Raw genomic sequence first — 20,640 nt, 5'->3', positions numbered from 1 at the left:
AAAGCTTGGGCTCTTATAGTTGTCTTAATCCTTATGGAACAGGGAAAATCTGACTGAGGTCTAACAGAAATGATTTTCCAAAAACTGTCCTCTCAAGTAAGCCCCCAGAAGAGAAAAGCCATCATTTAAGCCTTGATGGAGTTGGCAGGATTCTGGTATTTACATATACAGCAAAAATAACATCTAACAACATTTCTGGCAGAAGTCACAGCAGAGTTACTCACCAGAGTAGATGTAACAATCAAAACAGCAACAATAAGTCGAAGTTTTCCAGGATTGCTCACTCCAGGAGGGATGCTGCAATTGGCATACTCAGTTTAAATTGTTCTTATGATTGCTGATATGAATGAAGGAACAAAAATTGCCAGTAGTATCATTGGCAGCAGATAAAAAAATGCCATTTCACCTATCCAGAGGTGACGTGTCTTCACGCCTATCTGGGATTTGGCTTTTTAAGGTAACAGTAAGGCTTGGAGCAGTCCCAGTTGCAAGAGATCTTTCAGGTGTCACTCACTTTAAAGTCATTGGAAATGTTGTGCAATGTGCCAACAGTTATCACACTGGAGAAGAGTCAATGTGTTTAATCTCCTGTTTATCTTTATGATAATTGTGGGACTGATAAAGGGTCTGGTATTGAATACAGAATTCTTGGATTGTGGATGATAATAGTGAGTGCTCAGAGACTGCAGTTAAGTCCTGAATGAAGTTCTAGTCTATGACAGAGAGCCAGTGAATGTGGAGAATAAATTGTCCCTTGCAGCTGATTGGCAGCCAGGACATTCATTTCCTGCATTGTGGGCATGCTTTACATAGTTTGGAATACATGCTTTTATCAAGGACATTCAGAAAAGAAAATGGGAACAAGGGAGGGGTGGGGGGGCGGGGGGGGAAGGTAAGTACCATGCTCTGCAAAAGTAAATGCGTAAGTCTTATTTTGTTGTTAGATTATTTGGGGCTTGAAGCAATCTGGGCTAGACCAGGTATCCCTACCCATGGCAGGGCGTTGGAAGATGAACTTTAATGTTCCTTCCAACCCAAACCATTCTGTGATTCTAGGATTCTAATCAAGCACAAGAACAAGTTTTTCAGCATACCCACATGTTTGATAAACATATGAAAACACTTAAAGCATTTTCCCATTGTAATTTAAACAAAGTTGTCAATAGAGTATTTCTCTTGGGAACAGTTGCAGTTCTAACTGTCAAGTTAACTAATGTGACTTCATTTTTTTGAGTCTAAAATACTAGTTACCTAGCCCACAGACATCTTCAAATTGGTGACTGGGAACCTTAAACTCAGGTGCTAGGTGTAGCAAAGAGCACAGGCTGTGCATTATAGCACTGTAGTGTCAGTGTCTTTCTCCTTTGCTAAAACACACACTTCTAGGAAGAATGAAACCATCGACTGTAATTGAATAAAATAGGTCAGATCAGATGTTGGCTTAAAATTTTACTGCATCTTTTATATGTACTGAGAGAGTAGCAAGTGTGTAGTCCAAACAGATGATTAAAATAGGCAGACTGTGCATGGACTACTTCAAACAGCTCTAAAAGAAACTTTCATAGTATTCTTGAAACATCTTTATGGTAATCACACTGGCTAATTGCTTCTTATCAAATGTTCCTATCTGAACTTCTTATATGGAATTTAGAAGCATAAAAGGTGGCAGAAATTTGGCAGTTCTTACAGAAACAAAGACAAATGTTGCTATAAGCTTCTTAGAAAATCCACAATATTATCAAGACCCCTTTTTCCAGCTGGAAATGACAACCAGTCACTATTAAATGAGTTTATGATTCCATGGAATCCATCCTCGAGGTGGCACCAGGTCACTCGAACCCCGTTGTCCTCCAGCCTCTTCTTGTACAACAAGCCATCGTCCCTCAGCACGTCATACTCGCAGGTCAGGATGAAAGATTCTGGCAGCTGCTGAAGAATTGTGTCTTCAGCCAGCAGCGGGCACAGCATGGGCTCACAGAATCTCTTCACTTTCTCAAAAACTTCAGTTGTACAGTCAAGTAGCACACGTGGTTTGTAGCCTCTGACCTTAAATTTTTCAGGGATGTTGTCTGGACTCACCCACTTCCTATAATTTAGTTGAATATCTACAGAAATATGGGAACCTTCCAAGACCTCTTCCAGATTTGTTGCATTTCCATTTAGATACTGCAACATGTAGAAAGCAGCACGTTCCCGGAATAACAGAGGGACTCCCCGATTTTGTTGATAAGATGGCAAATTGAAGTCCAGCGCCTGAAGGCCTGGATAGATCAGGATCTGAGCACGGAGTTTGGGGAAGTCTGACCTGCCTGCCAGGGTCTGGCTCACAGCAGCTGCCAGGTTGCCCCCAGCACTGTCCCCGCAGACAATGACCCGGGCAGGATCCACGCCGTAGTGCTCCAGGTGCTGCAGGAAGTGCTGGGTGGCGTTCAGACAGTCTTCGTATGCAGCGGGGTATTTGTGCTCAGGGGCTAAACGGTACCTGGGACACAGAGACAAGTGTAAGAGAAGGAAATAGTTTTAAATGTACTGCTAAAGTCCTGGTTCCTGCAACCAGCAATACCCTGATTTCTGCAGAATTTTCTTTTTCTCCACAGTATTATCATCAATAAACCATGAGTAGGTGGTGCAGATTATTTTGTTATTATATCATCTATTTATGATGTCTCTTAGGTGTTTAACAACACAGGAGTACTCAGATGCCAACTCTATGTAGGTTTTACTGACAATCATTTAGTTACTTTCTGCTTCAGCTTTTCATGGGTTGGACACAAATGATTAATGAGTTGGACACAAATGACAATACTTCTGGTTTATGTCTTTGTTACGTAAAGCTATGTTATATATCCTCATAATCTGAACCATTATGCCAGTATTTTGATAAGGTATTAGCTTGTCATTCACACTGTGCTTCCCTAAGCATCAAGCAGGCTTTCCTTGAATAAGTGTTAAGGAGATCATATAGCTTACTATCTGTTTACAAGCAGTTTTGAGTTTGGAATTTGAAAATATTGATTCAAAACTTCATTTTCCAACTAGATATGCCAACGTATAATTTGTGATGTAATTAGACAGTGAAAACAGCCCAAGTGAGTCTTCAGTGGCTCCAAACAACAGCAGAATGAATTTGTAAATCCCACGCTTGAGAAGTCCCACAGAGACATTTCTCTGAGGAAGATTGTTGCTATGACTGGGGAGACAGGAGGTGATATTTACACTATAGGAAATAATCTCTCAAAATCAGCATGAGGAAAGACTCACCCCACAGATACAACCACAGATTCACTTTCTCTGGCGATAAAGCGGCACAGATTTTCGTGGGTCTCTGAAAGAGATTTGGTGGGGTTTGGGTTTGGGTTGGGGTGTTTTCTCTCCAGAGATGTTTTCTATTGGAGAAGTCAAAGAATTGCAAGAAGAAAATATTCTGTACTTTTCTCTGCTGCTTCCTACACAGCTCCTCAGTCCTTTTGTATCTCCTCATCTTCCTATTTCATTATTTTTTCCCCTTATATCATTGTCCTGTAAGAAAAATCACGTGATCCACAGCAGATGCCTTCTTCCGACAGCAAGAATTACAAGATTGAAGCTGTGGTTATACTCAAAGTTTGCAACTGCTACAGATCAAGAAACAACCGACTTTACTATTTATGAAGTATGTATTTCTTTAACTAAACTATAATTTTTTTTCCGCTAGATATCTTACCAAGACTTCCGAATACCCATCCTCCTCCATGAAAAAACATAACTCCTCTCCTTTGGCTGGCAGATGGAGCCTTAGGCTGGTAAATCCTTACAGGCACTTTCTCAAACCACAGATCCTTGATGAAGAGCTTCGCGTCCGCCCCCAGAGTCTTTCTTCCTTGCATGTACCGTACAAAATTCACCTGAGTGCAGATGCCAATGTTTTCCAAAATCTTTCCCTGTTCAAAGGCAAAGAGAACAGAGATCTCACTCAAGAGATCCTGTATTTTCCAAAGGAAACGAACTGTGTGGACAGTAAACTCACGGTGCCTAAGTCATGTATTTTTAGGGCAGTAATGAACTAAGAGAGTAGTTGTACAGGTGTAGGAGACAACTGAACAAGTAACAGCAGCATCAGGAGAGGTCATGAGAGAGCTACCTGAACCAAAGAATGGAACCCCAAACAATGCAACATTAACAGACTGGTGAAAGGTGAAATAGATCTCTCTGCTTCCTCAGCGGGTCCTTTACCTAACATGGAAAGCAAATTTGGTTTTCACTGGTTATTCTATCCTTGCCCCCCAGAAGATGTGGAAACATAGTGAAAGACGGGTCTTTCTGGTGCTGATTTTCGTGGTACAGACACTTGCCCAAAGTAGAGTTGACTAATTTAAGAATATATTTGATAATAGCTTTTTGATCCGTCTCTTAAGTCTCACTGATGTGTGCCATGCACTGACAAGAAAATCCTGAGGTATTTAGTAGGAATGAACTTCTGTTCATTCTCTATGCCATAGGGATATTCATGCCAGGCATCAGAAAATGAATACAAATCAGAGCTAGTGCTCCAACATAGCTTTGCGTAAATAAAAAAAAGGTGTACCCCCTGTTTTGAAATGCATTGTTCAGCCATGCCAACCAGTACTTCAGTCCTTAGGAACATTTGGATCAAGTTCATAGTACTCAGGATTCTGTTCTGAATATTTCTTATTAGACAGCCAGATTTGCATGGATAGTCAGTAGTGCCATGACTCTCAATGTAGGCCTTTTTTTTCAGTGATTCCAGCTATTTATAATATTCTTTGTGCCTGATCTTGAGGAAAGATTTCTTGCAGAAACTAAGACTTTTTACAATATACTGATTTTAATTGGTTACAGAAACTAGTCTTAGTGTCTCCAATTGCATACACGCATGATAAAATGATTTATTCTTTTGTATTTGCTATTTTCCAAGCAGGAATGGAACAATACCAAGAATATCTTAACTTTTACATTCAACTTGTTTTTCTTTCACCCTGTGTTGTTTACATTGCAGCATACAATGCTGGTTTATGGTGGGCAGTGGATTGATAATACAAAGACAACTGGCTTTTCCAGCTGCTTAAGTGATGTAATCTCAGTTTCTAATTATAACTTCTGTGCAGCCAACGCATGAGAATATATATTTAGAATTCTTTACTATGGTCAACTATAATCTAGAATATTTCTGACTGAGAATTTTTTTCTCTTAGTTTTCCTTTTTAAATTTTAAATAGTTTGTCTCTCTTTGCAGGTATTCCATTAAATTAATTTATTAAATATATGCACAACCTCTGTTATCTCCAGTCTGATGTCATGTCTCATCAGAGCATCTCTGATGAGACATGCTATCGTTACGTAGAAATACCTGTGTTTCAGTGAGCTCCTCCGTCAGCAGAGCTCACCAGATGCTGAGTGCTGCTCTTGGAGACTGATTACCTTCCCACGCTTTTACAGACTGCTTCACCTGGAGAAGCTGGGCTGGCTAGAGCCCCTCATTCCCATCAGAGAATCCTACTTAGTTGCTGCAGGAGTTACATAAATGTGCTTTGGGCAGAAGAATGCCTTCAGCTCCTCTTGGGCAATGTTACCTAATTTTGTCACTTATGTGACAGAAACTGTCCCTTCCCAAAGCCAGTTCTGAAATGTTCAGCTTCTCACTTTATATTCAAAATAAATACAGAACTTGTCATCCCCACAACCAAGAAAAACTTGGCCCAGAGACATCTGGTATAGTCTGAACCCAGAATGGAAATATAAATGATCCAAAATGAATAAACATAATTAATCAAATCATTACTAGGTCAGCTCAAGTCAGGGCAGAAGCACAGTCAGACTTTGACACACTTGTGTTAAAGCAGCAATAGGTACTGCCTAAGATAGAGTTGGGCAGTACTGGGGTAGAGCAGTGCAGTGTTAAAAGTCTGGCAAAGTTTCTTTAGCAACACTCAGCTAAATAAAACATGCAGCATGACAGCAATGCCCTGCTCTTGTCTCTGGAACATAATTCCATGCAGGCTTCTAGCATTGTACTAAGTTTAAAATCTACAGGTTCACTGTTCTTCCCCCAGAAATCACACCAGGTTCACTTACCACCACAGCTGTGCATATTAAAATTATATGAATGATTCGGAGCTTTGCAGGCTGGTTCACTCCAGGAGGAATTTCTGAGTTGGAAAAATCAAAATTAATTGCCCCCATGACCAACAATATAAATCCAGCAAGAAAACCAGCTAAGAATAACACCAGCACTGTGAGTACAACTGCCATTTTGCTGAACTGTAGTGATCTGAGATGTCTTTGATTTGATATATTTGGCTTGTTACTTCCTGATTCTTTGTTCATCTTCCTGTTCTTTGTTTGCTCCAGTAAAAATCTCTCTCCTCCCTTTTACAAATACATTAGCAAGTATCTTTCCCTCTCCCACTTTCTTTCCCCCACATTCCCATTATCTCAAAAAAGATAAGTTGGTCAAAGTCCTTGATTTGTTAACAGATCCATGCCAGCAGCATTTTGGAATTTTTGCATGAAACCAGTGCTTAGCTGGGAGAAGAGTGTTATGAATGAACTGCATTAGTATTAAATTAGTTGGAGGTGGAAAATAGACAGAGGGCATTTGTGTGCTTTTAGTTTGTGGCATTATAAAACACCCATCTGAAGAGTTTCCTCAGGAGTGGGAACCTGCATGTGATGATTGTCACTCAAAAGGGCCAAAGGGATTGTCACCAGTGCTCTTTGGAAAGTAGCACTTAGAAATTTCTGTCATTACCCAAATCTCAGTTCTTTTTAGTATTTATGTTTTCTTCTAACAGAAGAAAATGCTTTTAAAAAGCCACAGGAGGCTGACTTTAGATTCACGATCAGGTGACCTTGTTGCAGGTAACCTTCAGTAACTCTGTGTGCACCAAGTACAGCTTAAAATGACTTAAGATAACCAGTGATTAAAGAGTTTCAAATCAAACTGCTTTATCTTGTTCTTGCTGAGGAGTAGGATTGTGCTAATGTGTACTTTAAATGATGCAGATTAATTAATTGGGAATCTAAGTTTGCAACTCTTCAAACAACTAGAATGTCAGAACATTTAAATTGTAAATTCACAGGGAAAGGAAATAGGTAAAAATCTAACATTATTAGGTAGCAATGTGGGGGTGGTTTTTTGTTTTGTTTTGTTTTTTGTTTAGTGTTTTTTTTTGTTGTTGTAAGTCAAATTATAAGTGATGGGGGGAGAGTACCATGTCATTTTAGTTAGAAAACTTTATAAAAAATTAATTTCATACTGTTTTTCTAGTGAGAAGTTGAGTGTTTTTAATAGGGCACATGGTCATCGTAAAATATTCTGAAGTAGAAGGAAATCTTGTTTTAAAAATCTGCAAAAGCCCAGATTTGGAAAATCCACCAGCAAAAAACACCATCCAGCAGTGTTTGTGGACTTTCAGTTTGTATTGTGTTTTCACAGTTACGTGGTCATGTCCACTTGTTTGGTAGGTTAATTGCTGAGCACAGCACAGATGTGACCAGGTAGAATTAGCAAGATTGTGGTCTTTGCCTGCCTGAGTTGTGTTGTTCCTTTCACCACAGGGGGTTCAGTTTGGTTTATCCATCAGTAAGTGTTTAGCAAATGTAACTCTCACTCTTAGAAGTATTTGCAGTGCTAGTTTTTATTTTTTGTTGTTGAAAGCATTACAGGATCACCATAGCATTACAGTGATAATATAGATAAAATTGTGCTTCTCTGCCTTCTTTACATGATTTTCAGAACTTTTTCAACACAGCAGAACAGGTAGCCTTGAGCATAAGATAACCTTGAAAGAAAACAAGGGCTACAGAAAAGTCTCACCTCTGCAGTTCTCTAACATCCCCACACTCACCAACGTTCAGGGATTCCAGTTTGAGAGTGAAGTTCCAAAATTAAACATCATTTCTCAGATCCCAAACAAAATCAAACCCATGCTAGTTCCAGTTTAGGATTTCCACTCCAGACAGGAGCCTTCCTTTTGACTTTTCTATTTCTGGAGCAGTGTAGTCTTTGTACAGACTAACCCTAGAAATTAAATTCATGGCTGCAATTTCAGTGTGTGTTGTAAGACTTCATAGAAGCTGAGTTCTCCATCTGATACCATCAGCACCTCCTGTCTGTCTCAAGGGCCAAAGCAGACCTTGGTTGTTGTCTTCAGCATTTCTGGGCTGTTGAAGAATCTTCACGGATATTCTTGTCTCTTGCCTTCAGTGGGTGCCAGCCATGCAAAGATACTGGAATTGCTATAGTTTCAGTGAAACAGGATGTGCTAGGTCCTTGCCTTTGCATCTAGTTCTTATTGGTGTGTTTTTACAAGAATATTTTCTAGAATGGTAGCACTTTAAATAATCTTAACATTTGTTTGAGAGTCACTATGAAGCAGAAATCAGAAACCACATAATGCAGTCAAAATCCGAACCATAAATCAAAAATGTTTACATTCCTTGCCAAGTATAAATTCATCAATGATACGGCATGACTTGCATCTTTCTTCTGAAAAATACTTCTATAAACTGTTTATATAATTCACAATACTATCCATTATCTTATGTCCAGATAAAAAGGAAAAAATCCCATAGCCAAAAAAGGCTAAAATTCCATGGAAGCCATTCTCGCTATGATACCAGGTCACTTGAACACCATTGTCCTCTAGTCTCTTCTTGTATAACAGACCATCATCCCTCAACACATCAAACTCACAGGTCACAATGTAGGACTCAGGGAGCTGGCAAATAATGGAATCTTCAGCTAAAAGTGGAGAAAATGTTATTCCTAAAATTTCTTTGACAGCTTCATGGACTTCAGGTTTATATGATGCGGGTTTCGGTGGTATGTAGCCTCTAATCTTAAATTCATCAGGAATAAGGTCAGCACTTACCCAGTTTTTATATTTTTGTCTCATACTCTCAGGAACATGGCAGTTTTGTAAAACATCTTTCCATACTGTGGGTTTTCTGTTAAGGTAACGAAAACAGAAGTAGATAACCATCTTCCGGGACAACATGGGGACGGAAGCGTTCTGCTGGTAGGAGGGCAAATGGAAATCCAGCCCCTGGAGTCCTGGGTAAAGTAGGACCTGAGCACGTACTTTTGGCAGATCTCTGTCATTGAGAAGTATTTGGCAAATAACTGTAGCAAAATTAGCTCCACAGCTGTCACCACTAATGATGATGAGACCAGGATCCACATGATACTCTTCTAAATTCCTCATGAAGTATAAGGTGGCATTGAGACAGTCAAAATATTGCCCTGGGTAGGGGTGTTCAGGAGCCAGACGGTACCTGAAATGTCAAATACTGTGCTTATTGTCAGTGGAGTTATAAACACTCAATTTGTGTTGTTTGCAGTTGCTGTGGTAGTTATATAGAGTTTATTTTCTTTATTTTAAAGATTATATTTGGGTTTAAATAGTGTAGATTGGAAAGCCAAACTAGTGATGCTACAGCTATTTTAGAATACTTTGCCTATAAGCACATTTCTAAATTAAATGAAAGGTTTAAGTGAAAAATAGGTATACAATCTAAAATAGTAAATATTTTCAGCATATTTTTCATAAGAGTTTCAACTGAGACCTGTATTCCCATAAACACTTTTATGGAAAAATAGCACTTACCCAACAGATACAACCACTGAGTTGCATTTTTTGGCCATATAGCGGCATACTCTTTCAAAGGCTCCTAAAGAGAAAGTTTATCAGAAATGATGATTTGAAAATCAAATATCCTTTTGAAATTAAAATACAGATCCCTGAACATACACTGTGTGGAAGGCCCTGCAACATGAGACTGATAGGGACCTCGTGTTATAGAATGTGGTCTTTACACATTAACACATTTTCTGTTGGTCAGTGGCTCTCAGGGCATCACACAAGCATGTAAGGATGGCGATACCAAGGAAACCCAGAAATCTGTCTGGGTTGGTCTCGCATCTCACCTGGTGGTCAACAAAAGGTGTCTAAGGAGAGTGTAAGCTGGGGACAAGCAGGAATTAGGAGCATACAGGAATTTGAGTTCAGGGTGGTCCTTTGAGACAGAAGCTGTCTTTATACCTAATGCCCTTGATTAGTATTTCTTCTGTGAATTAACCAAACCACTTCTTAAGCCCATGATTTTAACCTTAACCATAACAGCTTTGTACAGGGAGGAGTTCTCTCACTTGCTTACAAAGAGTAATTTCTAGTTCCTCCTTTTGTACCTGGCATTCACTGGTTCCACATGGTGACATTGACTCTGGTACTGTAAGAAATGGTGGATAAATCCTTCCCTGTTTAACTTCTCTTGCTTCTCATGATTTTGTAGTCACTTGGTGTATCTGTCTTTATGCATCTTTTGCAGCCTGAAGAGTCATAGTCCATTCACGTATTCTCTGCATGGAGATACTTTTCTTACCTAGGCAGCCTCTCCAAGTATTTCCAGTACTGCTCTATCCTTTTTGAGCAGTGGGAACCAGAACTATAAGCACTACACTATATTTAGATACACCATGGATTTATTACAGTGGTATAAAGAAGTTTCCTGTTTTGTCTTTCCTTTCCTACTAATAGTTGCTAGCATTTTATTTGCTTTTTGACTGCTACTGTGCAGTATGTCAGCATTTTCAGGCAACTTCCTACCATAATGCCAAGACCTCCTTCCTGCAAGATCTTCTTCCTGCTTCTGCTTGGAGTCCATTGCTTCATTTATAACACCATTTATAACTTCATTTATAATGCTCTGTTCATCTGTTTGACTTCTCTACATGCCATTTCACCTGTCATTTTATTGTCCGATCCTCTGCTGTCATAAAGACATTCTGCAGTTTTTCAGCCATCCATTTATGACCCTCAGCGGACTTAATACCACATCAGCTTGCACCATCTTTTGTGTGTTTGAATAAATTGATTAGCACTGGCCCCAGCACAGATCACCTTATGGGAATCTCACAGGACCTTCCCATAACCCATATTTTTTCTGTTTTTCAATCAGCTTTTATCCAAATGAAAGACCTTCCCTCTTATGTCATGGGTGTGTAGCCTCTTTAAGAGACTCTTCTGGAAATCAAAGTGGGTTTTAGCAACTCAGTCTTCTTTATTCATGTATTTCCTGACTTAAAAAGCTTGAAGTGATCAAACTGGTAAAGAGTGGGTTTAGATTAGATATTAGGAAGAAATTCTTCCCTGTGAGCATTGTGGGGCCCTGGCAGGATGACAGGATGTCCAGAGAAGCTGTGGCTGCCCCATCTCTGGAAATGTCCAAGGCCAGGTAGGACAGGGCTTGGAGCAACCTGAGATAGCAGAAGGTGTCCCTGCCCATGGTGGGGACTTGTAATGAGAATGAGACTTAAGGTCCCTTCCCACCCAAACTATTCAATGTTTCTGGGATTTGTGAAGCATGATAGTCATTTGAGGAATAAGTGATAGTTATCTGCCCACTGATTCTCTTCATTGTAGCATCTGCTAATTTGCTGGTTGCAGACTTCAGCCTTCCTAGGCTGGAGATTCCCCAAGTCCTTCTGAAAGCCTGTCATCATGTTGATTGCTTTCCTGTTATCAAACGCCAAAAGGAATTGAAGCCAAAGGTCAGGTCCCACTCTCTGTGTACAGGTATGGCTGTTACATCAAGCCATGCCATGTAAACAGGGACTCACTGTGCAACTTGTGGTGTGGTTTTTTCTTCCAGTGAGAGGAATTCACCTGTCACTTAGATCACAGAGTGTCATCCCTGGAGTCCTCACAGCCACCCAGACTAGCTGTAGATGTGAGCCTGACACTGCACCCAGACTCCCGTGCTCTGAGTACAGCAGAGTAAGTTATTTGTGCCCCAGTGCAGAGGGGAACCTGTGGCACAGGATCCTGCATGGTTCCTGCATGGGGCTGAAGGATGCCAGGAAACTGAAGTCTGCCCAGTATAGTGCAAACCTACACTTTGAAACAGTAAAGGATTCAAACCCCTCAAACTGCCCTGCCTGACCCCTGGAATGAAGTCCGTATTTCCATGTTAGGGGCCTTGGCTTGCAGAGAGGGCACTCGGAGCTTCGGCTGCTCAGAAGGAGATCCAGAGCAGTCAGGAGGCAGAGTTCCCAGTTGCTGAGACAAGGGTTGTCTCCCTTTTTGAAAAAGAAATCAAGTATCCTGTTCCATGTCATCACAAGAATCAAACTTCCCCAAATTGCTCCTTCGTTATTTGTATTTTCCTTCATTTGGATTCCTTGAATGGGAATTTATTTACAGATTTTTTTTTTTTTTAATGTATTCTTTAAATTCTTCCTGGGACCCATATTATATCTTTTATGTAAGATAGAGTAGTCTTAGTAGAGCAGAGTCCCTCACTGAGAGCTGAGAGCAGGGTGAGGGATTTCTGGATCACAGGTCTCTAGCCCAAAGGAAGCAGAGATGTGACTCCCTTTAACACAAGATTATTCATTCCACAAATACTTTCTAGTTAGCGCTGCGATTGCCAAGACTGGTGACACTGGGAAGGACAGGGCAGACATTGACTGACACATGCCTGAAGGCAAAAATGTAAAGACTTGGATTTGACTTGAAAAATAAAACTTGCCCGTTGCTTACTAATGCTCCCAAATGTGCCGGCACCTCCGTGAAAATACAGAATTCCTCTTCTTTTGCCAGTAGGTGGGCTTTTGGGCTGATAAATCCTCAATGGTACCTCATATACTGTGAGATCTTTGATAAGCAGTTTGTAATCTCTCCATGGGGGTATCCCATCGAGTGCTACTCGCAGTATGGTTAAATCATTGCAGATCCCCAGCTTCTCCAAAATCTTTCCCTGTTGAAAAGAAAGAATTTGGAAGAAGAGGAGTAATGTTGGCTTGTTCCTGAACAGACAGCATTATTCTATGTACATGCAGTTCACTGTGTACAGGATACATCTAGATATTTGTTTTAAATTCTCAAGTGAAACAGTTTCCCAGCATAAAGTGGCTGCAGTTTGAAGAATCTAAAGAAGCTTTTAAGATTAGTCATATCAATTTTATGTTAATTTAACATGTTTTGCATTCATATATATCAATGCTTACAGGTTTCAGGAGTGTGAATTGCTTTGTTCTTTTTTTTATTCCCTTAAGCCATTATCCGCCAGCTCCCAAATATCCTACCCAAGGAAAAGTAAAATCCCCAGGTTAAGAAATTTAACTTACTGTGACCATGGTTGTAATCATCAAAGAGTGGAAAAAACGAAGCTTTAGAGGTTGCTCAATTCCAGGTGGCAGTTCTGAGCTGAAAAAACCGTATAATACAACCCCCAAAAACAATGCTGGTATTAAAACAGGAGAAATGAAAAACATTCCTATAATTGCTAAAGTCGTAAAAACACATGCCATTTCACTTCAGTGGGAGTGAATGCTATAATACCAGTGCTGTGTTAAGCGTTGTTTTCAAGTGCATCTGAGGAGTCTTCACGGGAGAATGAGTGCTCAGTTCATATGCAGAAATTAAATGTTTATTAATGTTGCAATGCAATGTAATGCAATTTTCTCCACCCTTCTTTTGACAATGACATTATTGGCAACACATCTTTATGCTTTCTTGGTACCCTTTACAAAAGGTGGGATTCAAAGTATACGGAATTGATTGATACTATGAACTCTTTGCTAACAAGGAGAAATTATTATTCAGAGGGGGCCTGATTTGTAGATGGTCTTTTTGGTTTGTAGTGGATTCATTTTGGATGGACATTCCTGTTGCAGTGTTAAATTTTAGTGACATGGAGCTACTTGGATTTGTCATCAAGGTATATATACACTTCTCTGAGAAGAAAAATACTCAAATCAAAATACTCTTGTTTGTAGGAGAATGCACTAACATATTCATGCTTTAATTATTTTGCTTTAAATAAGAGCATATTTGCTCAGTGTTTAAAATTAGTGCAAGCCTTAATGTACATGAAGGTCTCTCCAGACACATGGGGGTGTGTTTGTAGATTCAAGCCACTGTTGTTTCTGCTGAAAGCTTTTTACTGATTAACCCTCAGTGTTTCATATTCACTGTTATTCTTGTTTGCAGTTCAATGTAGAGGCATTATGAATACATGTGTATTGGTGAAGGATGGTAACAGTTGGTGGCAGTTGTTTGGTGAAGCAATTTTTCTGGTTTGTGTTTTTCTTACTTAGAATTATGTTTTCTACACGATTTAAAATTTACAGGTCCCAAACCTTTTTTGTGCCTTGGCTTTTAAAGTGGAATTCCCATCTGAAAACTGAATTAGTCCTTAGTTTCATTAGCATATTATTTAAATCAAAGCAACACTCACAGCTGATTTGCACAACATTGGCTTGAGAAGGTAAGAATATGTGGGATGAAGCAATGTTGTAAATTTATGCCAAGGTTTATGAAATAGGGAGGTCATCAGAGCCTTTTCTGTGCTGAGATTGGCTGATTTGGAGCCTTTCCGTTCCACAGGGCACAGATTAAGGATATAGGTAGTTAAAATTTTAGACTGTAGAGTATTGAAGCCAAACCCAGATGCCCGTGGCCAGTGCTCAGCCTGTCCTAAGCTCATCAGATGTTCTCCACAGCGGTCTGCAGTGCAATTGAGGCAGCCCAGTGGTGCTTGTGGTTATTTGCTTTAGAAATGGTTTCTCTGTAGTGTGATATTACAGCACAGCCTGCAGGGGTTTGGATTTGTTTTGCCATATATTCCTGTAAGAACAGCACAGTTTTACTGTTTATTTCTGATGTCTGTGTCATCAGTCCAAATATCCTGAAATAAATTCCCACATGGAGATCAGCTTTGAATATTGTATTTCAGCATTGTTGATGATTTCTTATATTTGAATCCTCAGAGGAAGCAATTTCTGTGCTTTCAAAAGAATCTTTAATCAAGAATAAAAAATTCCTACTTCAGTGGCAGTAAATGAAACTTTTAAAGGTGACCAAAGGCAATTAAACACCTGCTGTTTATATGATCAGATTATGAAAGCCTTATACCAAAGAGCACGTGTCTGTCTGCTGTTAGCTCTTGCTGACACCATTTTGACACAAGACTTCTTCTCCTATTCAGTGAGTCAATAATTAATCAGCTTTAATCAAAACCAAAACACCTCACACATGCCACCTCTGTTTTGAAACCTTGATGAATCTGATAGAGTGGAAGGAAGATTGCTTTACTGTCTTTTTATTTAAAAATAAATTTACAAAGGGACAGTTTAGGGTTTTTGTTGGTTTGCTTTTTGATGTTATGCCCTGGCAGTTGTCTATAAAATCTGTTGTACACTCATGACAATCTGAACAAAAATCTTTCATTTCCGCATTACAGCCTTTCTGTTGTTAAAGAAATTGTTTCAAAATAATACCTTAATGTTTTACTCTTAATCTCTTAATATGTTACTCTTAGAGCATTCTCTGCATGTGGACTTAGAGCATGTTCTACCTCTGTGCTGTTTGCACCTCAGTCCTCCTTGTCCTGTTAACACAATGTCCATGTTTTTCCAGAATCAAGCAAATCCCATGGTCTGAGAGCTGCTTGATCCTTCTGAGGATGCTTATATTGACAACTGTGTGATGATGCTTGGTGCCTTATATTCCATATATTTCAGCTATTTCCAGTCTGGCCAGCTATTCCTGTACCCACAGGATGGGTAGGAATATCTATGGTCACTGTCTGGTTCTCAAGTTGTTACAAAACAGTCAGTAAAGTTTTCAGTGGGTTTTTTTTCCCAGTTGTTTTCGAGGTGCTAAATTGTCAAAAGAATCTTTTATTTCCTTTCAATCCACTGCATGAAGTGAGTACCTTGTATCTTTGCAAACACAAAGGCTTCTTCTCTTTCTGGCAGTAGAGACGTAGTTCTTTAAATGGTGGGTGTTTGATGTGTTTTGCTATAGCCATATTTTTATTTTTCAGCAAACTCATCCTCAAACCCCAGCTTCCACAAAGTCTTTACCTATTGATGAGAACAGCCTTGCACTAAGTAAAGGTTGATGAGATTCCACTAAACCAGAGAAAATGAACACAGTCTGGAGTTTGACATTGTAATGAGAATTATGGATCTCATGTGGTTCTTTATTGTTATAAAACAGCTACTCGGAGATCACAAATTGATGCTTTATTCATTGAACTTGATGTTTCTGGAGTTTAATGTTAATGAAGCACTTGATGAGTACAGAATCAAAAATAGTTGGGTAAATTCTTCCCATTTTCTCATCAGCAAGCCTCCCTTTATGCATTCTAAAATTCATTCTCTTCTTGATTTTTCGGCATATTTCTAATAGTTATAGTAATGATGGGAAGGGGAAGTACAATAACAATACCTATCTAAGGAAATGTGGTATTTGCAGGTTTTCACGAGACTCAGTCTTGTGGGTTTTCTAAAGCTTCTGTAGCTGTGGAATCCCACATAGCTTCGTAGGCTGAGAATGTGTAAAACTCATCAACTTCCCCTTAATTATTAGCAGAAGAGGCAGGAGCTGAGAAACCCAACACTACGCAAGGCAGGAGGGTCAGGGGAGTTGGTGCTAATGAATTCTGTGACTGTCATGAGTTACTGGTTTTCCTGTGAAGTCTTTCTCTAAAACATTGCAACACATTTCACTTGTGATTGCAGGCTGTTGCCACCACAGTTAACCTGGAGTCAGTTGACTATTGCAGAGCTACTCTGTGTAACACAAGAAATCCTACGATGAGTAACTAAAGCGTGGTAAAGTAGTCAGCTGTGATGAGAGGTATCGACTCCAGCAGGTATAGTCAGGAAACAGAAAACAGGAAAAAATAATGTATTCCAAAGAAAATTTAAACCCAGAAATAATAGCTTCTGGTTGAGTTCTTTAGTTTTTTAATGTTCATTTCAAAATGAAACACTCTGGTAAATATAATTTGCCTTGCTTTTTAAAATTATTCTTATTTTCTCTAGGTAATTTAGCAGAACAATTAGAATCTGTAGAGTAATTTAACTGACTTTGTTTTTACCAAGTGGAGCATGGGAGGAACTTGCCATCCTTCACATTTCTTCATTTTATGTTAACAACTGATTGAAAGCATCTCAGAGCTCTTCATATCTGTAAGCCTGAGTCTTCTGATCTGTGAGATGGATTTAATATGCCCTTCACAGTGACAGTAAGAAGCTTTGAGAAATTACACCTTAGTACACGCTCTACCATACTGGTTTTTAAAGGTGCTGTGTATTTGCTTCATCTACCTCTGCATTTAGGCTGCCTCCTACCTACCTTTCAGTGTCCTCCCTTTTTGTTATCTCCATCTCCCCACCCAAATAAGTAGCCACTTCCTGTATATTTTGCTCTTACAACAGAAAGCCACCTTCCATTTAGTCTGCCATAAATCTTTATTTTAGCCTTTCCTTTCTTCCTCTTCTTCTTTGAAGTCTTTCCCTTCCAAATGACTCCTAGGCTAAGCAGCTGCTAACAAATTCTGGAGTAAAAAGTTGTACTGTACTAAAAAGAAAAAAAAGACAGATGTTATGTATTAGCATTCAGTGATGGCAATTAAGATCTTGTGTTGTGCAGTTCAGGGCAGGTACATTTTTGAAATGCTTATTCAACTGGAGGATTTTGTTAAGTAGCATTTGAAAATGTGGGTGGATTGTTGGGTGTCTGTGTCTCTGCTGCTGTGCAGTTCTGTTCCTCAGAGTGAATGAATTCTGCTCCATACATACAGATTCCAAAAAGCTGCTCTGGAACATCCACATGGGATTTCATGGCAGGTCATCACACCAAAATGAATCTTACTAAATCAGAAGTTGCTTGAATGTAAATATAACAACTGCAACTGCCAGGTTTTTCTGAATCTCAGTACTCCAAATATTCAGGTTAGCAGTGTCTTCACTCTCACAGGAATCAGCAAACATAGTGAATAACTGAGACAAGGAAGACAGCAATAAAAACAGCCAGAGTTTGCAGGATTGCCCCTGAGCAGTACAGAGAATGGGCATCATAGGCAGAGAATAGTGTTAAGTGCTTTTAAATAAATAATATTATTTATAAATAATAGAGCTAGTAAATTTGGAATGTTTTCTAATTGCTTATTTATTTTAAAAACGCTATGGTATGTGAGTTGTAACTAGAGTGGTACAAAGAGGTGATGTGAAGACAGCAAAGGAGAGGATAATTGAAGTTATAAACTTCTGTAATACACCACTTCAAACTTGATTGGTCAGAACAGGTAATCTAAAGTTGTTATGTCTTAAAAAGTGCTCTGTTATTAAACAGACAGCTTCAAGCTATGAAGGCATAAGAACAGGTTCAGTAAAATATTGAAATCAAACCACAGTTTGACCTTTGGTAATGTGTTTCAGGTACTCACATTGTGTGCCCAGAGCAGAGATGTTTGCCAGGTTATTACAGACTCAGCTGGTGCTGACATCTGGTGATGGAATGATGCAGGGCAGTTTCCTTTCCCTTCCTTCATTTCCTTCAACTTCTTCCTGTCACACAGAGCTGTTCTAAGAGTCTCAAGCCCTCCCAGCTGCACTGGTCTTCCCAGCATCTCACTAGTTTTCAGGTTTTGACAGTGTTCCAATCCGCCCCTAGATCCTTTTATTTGTGCTATGGTACCCTTGGATCAAAGTGTAGAGACCAGCTAAAGAAATGTGGCTCTTGCCCTCATTCTCTGGGGTTAATACGTCAGGATGGACCAGCCTTGTCCACATCTGTTGAGCTTTTGACGGGGTACCCTTCCTTCTCGGACCAGGGTAAAAGAGCAGAGGAGGCTGCTGTTCTGCTAAGTTCTTTATTCCATAGTCTCACAGTTTTCTTGAAGGCAGAGTTCAAAGGGGGTTACATGATAAAGGCAAGCAGAAACAGCAGGCAAAACCAGCTTCTTCTGTATGTTCCATATACTCTATACTCTATATACTATACACTATATGCTCTATTTTCTAGACTTAATACTCTGTATTTTTTCTTACAGAAGTGTGGATTATATTTGTTAACTGACCAATAAGATCAACACATGATTCTAGTTTTTCTTTTCTTAACCTATCCTGGTCTAATTCTAACAGTCGTAAGCCTTACACCAGTGTTACATTGGTGTTACACAGATTTGCGTATACAGTTTCTATCAGTTCTTATTGTTTGTATGAACACTCCATCTAAAAAATGTGAACAGTGTAATTCTATCTATATTTTGTCTAAAGTAAAGAATTCTGTGGAAAGGTAACACTGCTGCAGTAAGAACTGTGTTTAAGGTCTCTGCTACAGCTTTTTAATGTTTAAGGCACTTAGCATATATTTCTACTAAAGTTAAAAATCTATATTTCTATATCACTTTGGTGTGGTTTCATGTATCTCAGCTTGTCCAAAGGTTTTAATTCAACCCCTGTGTTTTGGCTTCCCTCCAGGCCTGAGTCCAGAGGATCCTTCACTCCAACACACACCCTTATCCTGCCTGGGGGGCAGCCTGGGGAGCGCTGTTGCTTCACTCAGGGTGCAAACTCTTGAGGGATTTATCATCTCAGGCACCTCACCTTCTCTTGTGGAAGGAACTAGTTGTTTTTGTCAAGATGGGAAGGAACTGCCCCAGCTAAGGAAACTTGTTTTCCTAAGTTCTTCATAGGCAAAAACTCCAATAACCCAGGAGCTCTCTGGGTTAAAAAAAAAAAAATCTCTAGTATCTTCGTCATATTATCTTTGGGGTGTAATACCCATGAGACGTTTGACAGCTGTCAACCTTTGTGTTAGTCTGACTTGTTGTGCATTTTAGTGTCAGGAATGTACTGCTCTATCACTTTATGGACAAATTGCCACTGATGTCACTTCAGCATTTGTGGCACAGGTTGCCCATATGGAAAACAGGCAGCATTCGACAGTGTCAATGGAAGTGTGTGCCTAGAAATCAGGAGAACACTGGAGATTTTCTGGGCTTTTTGCTTATTCACATTGTATTCATTCAGAGATGCCATATGGAAGATCCCTATAAAATTTCCCCTTTTTCCTGACTACTATGTGAACGTAAGTAAATGTAATTCATATTGTTCTGGCAGGCTTTCTTTGCTCATATGCTGAATGTAAATCACAGCTGTGCAGAGCATTGCAGCAAAGTCCTTCCCTTGGTTGTAGGGGGTATTCTGTTGCATCGTCTTACATTAACTGTCTGCAGGATCCTTGCTTTTGATTATAGTTTAAATGAGCCAGTGGGAGGCAGAAAACACATACAGTAATATCAGATACAGTGAGTATTGTTTGCAAATGATAGAGCTAGCAATTTCCCTGACAAGAATGGTGGTAATTTTAGTGAGGATAGTGTTCCAAGTGTTAATTTAAGCAAAGACCGTCAGAAGTTTTGACTGCCAGTAAAACTGCATCCTTGCTCTGCTTTTGTTTCTATATGGAAATGCATCCTGCCTCCAAGTAGAACTTACTGAAGAATTTAAGACAATAGAGTCTGTGACATGATAAATTATTTTAATTCAGGATAAAAGATTATAACAAGAACCAGCAGAATTACACTGTTCTACAGTGTCTTGGTTTGAAAGTTAAGTGTCTGCTAAGGAAAGCAGGAGCCTCCCTTGGAATGGAAAATATGACCCCCTTTCTTCCGAATTATTGTAACTTTGAAATTAAGGGGCTTAATCAGGCAAAGATATGAAAAAAGGAATAACAGTTCTTTACTAGCATGTATAACAAGGCAAGTAACAACAGCAGCAACAACAAACAGAACCAGAGACCCAGTGCCGGCCTCTATCGGCCGCAGGCGCTTTCC

The 20,640-nt window shown here is 39.5% G+C and overlaps 2 protein-coding genes across 3 annotated transcripts; both read right to left on the bottom strand.

Moving 5' to 3' along the window:
- Window positions 1-1,446: 1,446 nt before the first annotated feature.
- LOC104693255 (arylacetamide deacetylase-like 4) lies at window positions 1,447-6,305 on the bottom strand. Its single transcript, XM_010405800.3, has 4 exons — window positions 6,073-6,305; window positions 3,704-3,920; window positions 3,262-3,325; window positions 1,447-2,482 (listed from the first exon to the last, which is right to left on the bottom strand). The coding sequence occupies exons 1-4, from the start codon at window positions 6,247-6,249 to the stop codon at window positions 1,708-1,710; spliced, it is 1,233 nt and encodes a 410-aa protein (XP_010404102.3). The 5' UTR covers window positions 6,250-6,305; the 3' UTR covers window positions 1,447-1,707.
- A 1,305-nt stretch (window positions 6,306-7,610) lies between these two features.
- On the bottom strand, window positions 7,611-13,408 carry LOC104693254 (arylacetamide deacetylase-like 3). 2 transcript variants are annotated; one of them, XM_019289663.2, is made up of 5 exons: window positions 13,344-13,408; window positions 13,130-13,208; window positions 12,543-12,759; window positions 9,609-9,672; window positions 7,611-9,276 (listed from the first exon to the last, which is right to left on the bottom strand). In XM_019289663.2, exons 2-5 carry the CDS (start codon window positions 13,148-13,150, stop codon window positions 8,502-8,504), a joined length of 1,077 nt encoding a protein of 358 aa, XP_019145208.1. In that variant the 5' UTR covers window positions 13,151-13,208; window positions 13,344-13,408; the 3' UTR covers window positions 7,611-8,501. The 2 variants fall into 2 exon arrangements, with proteins under 2 accessions (XP_019145208.1, XP_010404101.1); XM_010405799.3 differs by having other exon boundaries at window positions 13,130-13,393.
- Between the last annotated feature and the right edge of the window lie 7,232 nt (window positions 13,409-20,640).

This window comes from Corvus cornix, chromosome 21 (assembly GCF_000738735.6).
Source record: "Corvus cornix cornix isolate S_Up_H32 chromosome 21, ASM73873v5, whole genome shotgun sequence".
In the NCBI taxonomy this organism is placed as follows: domain Eukaryota; kingdom Metazoa; phylum Chordata; class Aves; order Passeriformes; family Corvidae; genus Corvus; species Corvus cornix.
Note: the sequence above shows the minus strand (reverse complement) of the source record. Positions and strands in the feature narration are given on the sequence as shown.